The following is a 4,316-nucleotide window of genomic DNA, read 5'->3' as shown; positions in this document are numbered from 1 at the left end:
ATGCTTCCCCAACATTTGTTTTGAAGAGTTACTGACCTAGTTGACAGCCTCATGAATAAAAACAGCAATGACGAAAACAAGCATGCAAATGAATAATTCATTATAAATTTTGAAAACAAGGACAAAAAGAGTAAATCAATTTATAATCCAGAAAATAATTGCAGATAATTGGACAAGGGTGAAAGAGTATCTTCTGTATTGTATCTGTTGATGTTTCCTTTTCTTCTCTTTTACATTTTTTTTTTTTTGAATGGAGCGACTTGCATGAAGTCTAAATTGCTTAATTACATAGCCTGTAAATAGGGAAACTGTGGACTGGGTGACTGGGTGCCCTTGCTTTCTCACCTTTCACTGAAACATGCAAGGTGAGGGGAGGAAGTGGAAACTAAAAGCACAGGCACAGAGAGGAAGCAGAGTCTGTCTACACCTCCTGAAGCAACAGCCCAGAGAATGTAGATGCAATGAGATGCTAGCCTCTCTCCTATGCATTCACTACCTGACCTCTGCCCTACGCATCCAGAAGACTTCGTTTCTACTCCCCCCAACCCCTCTGGCAGTGGATGCTGCTGTGAACCACTGTGGTTTTAAAAAACTGGGCAATACAAAGAATTCTTGCTTGTATCTTGTAGTTTGAGATTACCTTTATGTATCATTCCTGTCATTATCAGCAATGAACCCTTACCAATGATATAAAATGAACAAGAAGCTACACAAAAGAACTTGTAGTCATCAGCCAATTAATTTTGGCCACAGACAACCAGGAAGGGAGAAACTGGGGCAAAGAGAAGCAAATGTCAACCATACCTGGAAGTGGCAGTCTGAAAAAATCAGAGCAATCCTCTTCCACCAAACTCTAACTTGTCTGGTCTAGTAAAGAAAGACTATATGGTTTCCAGTGGAAATGGATAGAAAACCATTCTTACCGCTTCCCTCCTGGAGAGTTAGGGCAAGAGTCCCTAACAACAATCTTTGGTCCCTACCCAAATACTGCCAGGTGGGTCTTCACTGTAATATTACCTAAGAGCAGAGGCCATCTTTCTCATAGGGTTGTGAGACAGACGGGGCTGTGAGGGACATAGCACCTGGAATGCGGCCAGCACATATTAGATGCTCAGTAAATGTAGCCATTATTTTTTTCCCCAACATTCTTACATACCACTTTCCACTCATCCCCTGCTCTCTTTTCTTGCCTGTGCAATAAGAAGGCATTCCCCGATGAGCTCCCAGGGAGGCTGGGAACAAATGAATTCCAGGGTGTGCTTCCCTGCACCAGGATACCTCTGAGATACCACCATCTTCTGGTTCTTTCTTCACTGGGGCTGCTGCCTAAGTCCCCAGAACTCCCCTGGAAAACTTCTGACGTGAAAGGCAATGGGAAACTTCCCAACCCCTTCTCTGCTACCACTTTGCTACTCTAGAACAGTTGCAGCCTTGCCCTCCCAGGTTCGCGAAGGGGGGTATGGATTCTCTGGGGACTTACACTGGAATACTATCTAAATTGGAAGCTCTGAAGACTTCTACAGATGCTTTCTCTCTCTCTCTCTCTCTCTCTCTCTCTCTCTCTCTCTCTCCCAAGTAGATTAGGGAAGCTGGCGAATGGGTCTTCGCAAATACCGAGGGACAAAATATGATTCGATTTTTTTTCATTAGATTTCTGGATGAGTGGAGGTACAGTGCTCCGTGTTATGTGTCGTATGGTGGGGCGGGGTGTGTTTTCTCATCGGTGAAATGCATTGCGCAGATCACCTCCCGTAAACTGAAATGAGGAAAGCTGATTGAGGAGGTGGAGGGGGTGTGCTATTAGAGTGCTGGTGCTTGTTTAGGGGGCCGCGATTGTGAACGCGAGCAAGGGAGAGGCGTGCCAGGCGAGCGCGGGAAAGATTACTGGTGAGGGAAGTGTGCGTCTATTTCCACAGCGCCCTGGCTCGCGGCAGCCCCTGGCTGGGCGAGGGGTGTGATGTGAGTGTGGGGTGGGAGGGGGCAGCAGGCGGGGCCTGCCACGTCACTTGGAGAGTGAGTGTTGGGAAGGAAGGGCAGAGCTGAGAGCCGAGCCGCTGCCGTTGCAGCTGCCGCGGCTGCAGCGAAGGCTTGGGCGGTGGGGAGGTGGGTCCCCGCGCCCTGGCGCCGGGGCAGCCGCAGGGCCCTCTGCGAGGCCTGCAGCGCGACTCACAGGGAGGAGGTGGCGGCTGTGGCGGCGGGAACGGCGACCTTGGCCAGACGGAGCCCGCGGTGCACGTAGGGCGGAGGCCGAGCCCCGCCAGGAGTCTCTGCCGAGCCGGAGGGAGGCGCATCTGGCGCTTCGCTCCCAGCGGCTGCCGGGGGGCTTGAGCGGCTGGAGAAACGCAGTGGGAGCCGGGAAGAGCTAACCCGTCCGGAGGGCGGACCCCCGCGTCCTGGAGCCCAGTCTCAGGCACGGCAGGGGGCGAAGCCACGCGTCTTTTCGGGCAGCCCGTTTCACACGCGCCAGTTTGCGGTTCCAGGTATCCCAGTAAGCTGTGGCACCCAAGCGCGGATATTTGGAGGCGCGGAGCTAAATCCTCTGCGTGCGGGTCCCCTCTCCAGACCTAGCCTTGCAGAGACCGGGGCTTCGGGGCTCACAGACCCAGCGGCCAGGCCAGACCGCGAGCTCGGAGGAGCGCGAGCCCCACCCTACACGGAGGGCGCCGCTGAGAGCGGGGAAGAGGTGCCGCGCTCCAGAGGTTGTGTCGTGGGCGCCGTCCTAGTGGCGGGGAGCGCACCGCGGAGGGGACATGAGGTCGGAGAAATCCCTGACGCTGGCGGCGCCGGGGGAGGTCCGTGGGCCGGAGGGGGAGCAACAGGATGCGGGAGATTTCCCGGAGGCCGGCGGGGGCGGGGGCTGCTGTAGTAGCGAGCGCCTGGTGATCAATATCTCCGGGCTGCGCTTCGAGACGCAACTGCGCACCCTGTCGCTGTTTCCCGACACGCTGCTGGGAGACCCCGGTCGCAGAGTCCGCTTCTTCGACCCTCTGAGGAACGAGTACTTCTTCGACCGCAACCGGCCCAGCTTCGACGCCATCCTCTACTACTACCAGTCCGGGGGCCGCCTGCGGAGGCCGGTCAACGTGCCCCTGGACATCTTCCTGGAGGAGATCCGCTTCTACCAGCTGGGGGACGAGGCCCTGGCGGCTTTCCGGGAGGACGAGGGCTGCCTGCCCGAAGGTGGCGAGGACGAGAAGCCACTGCCCTCCCAGCCCTTCCAGCGCCAGGTCTGGCTTCTCTTCGAGTATCCTGAGAGCTCAGGCCCCGCCAGGGGCATCGCCATCGTCTCCGTGTTGGTCATTCTCATCTCCATCGTCATCTTTTGCTTGGAGACCTTGCCCCAGTTCCGTGCAGATGGTCGAGGTGGAAGCAATGGTGTGAGCAGAGACTCCCCAGTTTCCAGGGGTAGTCAAGAGGAAGACGAAGATGAAGAGGATTCCTATACCTTTCATCCTGGCCTCCCCCCGGGGAGCATGGTGGCAGGTGGCTCATCCTCACTAAGTACTCTTGGGGGCTCTTTCTTTACTGACCCATTCTTTCTGGTGGAGACCCTATGCATAGTTTGGTTCACTTTTGAGCTCCTGGTTCGCTTTTCTGCCTGCCCCAGCAAGCCAGCTTTCTTCCGCAACATCATGAACATCATTGACTTGGTGGCCATCTTCCCCTACTTCATCACCCTGGGCACTGAGCTGGTACAGCAGCAGGAGCAGCAGTCGGCCAGTGGAGGCAGCGGCCAGAACGGGCAGCAGGCCATGTCCCTGGCCATCCTCAGAGTGATCCGCCTGGTCCGGGTGTTCCGCATCTTCAAGCTCTCCCGCCACTCCAAGGGGCTCCAGATCCTGGGCAAGACCTTGCAGGCCTCCATGCGGGAGCTGGGCCTGCTCATCTTCTTCCTCTTCATCGGGGTCATCCTCTTTTCCAGTGCCGTCTACTTCGCAGAGGCCGACGATGATGATTCACTCTTTCCCAGCATCCCAGATGCCTTCTGGTGGGCAGTGGTTACAATGACCACGGTAGGTTATGGAGACATGTACCCCATGACTGTGGGGGGCAAGATCGTGGGCTCGCTGTGTGCCATCGCTGGGGTCCTCACCATCGCCCTGCCTGTGCCCGTCATTGTCTCCAACTTCAACTACTTCTACCACCGGGAGACGGAGCAGGAGGAGCAAGGCCAGTATACCCATGTCACTTGTGGGCAGCCTGCACCAGACCTGAAGGCAGCCGACAGTGGACTTGGCAAGCCTGAATTCTCCGAGACTGCTAGGGAACGGAGACCCAGCTACCTTCCTCCTCCACATCGGGCATATGCAGAGAAA

The 4,316-nt window shown here is 55.7% G+C and overlaps 1 protein-coding gene across 1 annotated transcript; it reads left to right on the top strand.

Moving 5' to 3' along the window:
• Nucleotides 1-2,750: 2,750 nt before the first annotated feature.
• Nucleotides 2,751-4,316, top strand: KCNA6 (potassium voltage-gated channel subfamily A member 6; the record flags this gene model as incomplete). The annotated part of the gene is made up of 1 exon (XM_021690670.2): nucleotides 2,751-4,316. A coding segment is annotated over exon 1 (1,566 nt), but the record flags the coding sequence as incomplete, so codon positions are not given.

This window comes from Neomonachus schauinslandi, chromosome 5 (assembly GCF_002201575.2).
Source record: "Neomonachus schauinslandi chromosome 5, ASM220157v2, whole genome shotgun sequence".
NCBI lineage: Eukaryota > Metazoa > Chordata > Mammalia > Carnivora > Phocidae > Neomonachus > Neomonachus schauinslandi.
This window is presented reverse-complemented; position numbering and strand designations above follow the sequence as displayed.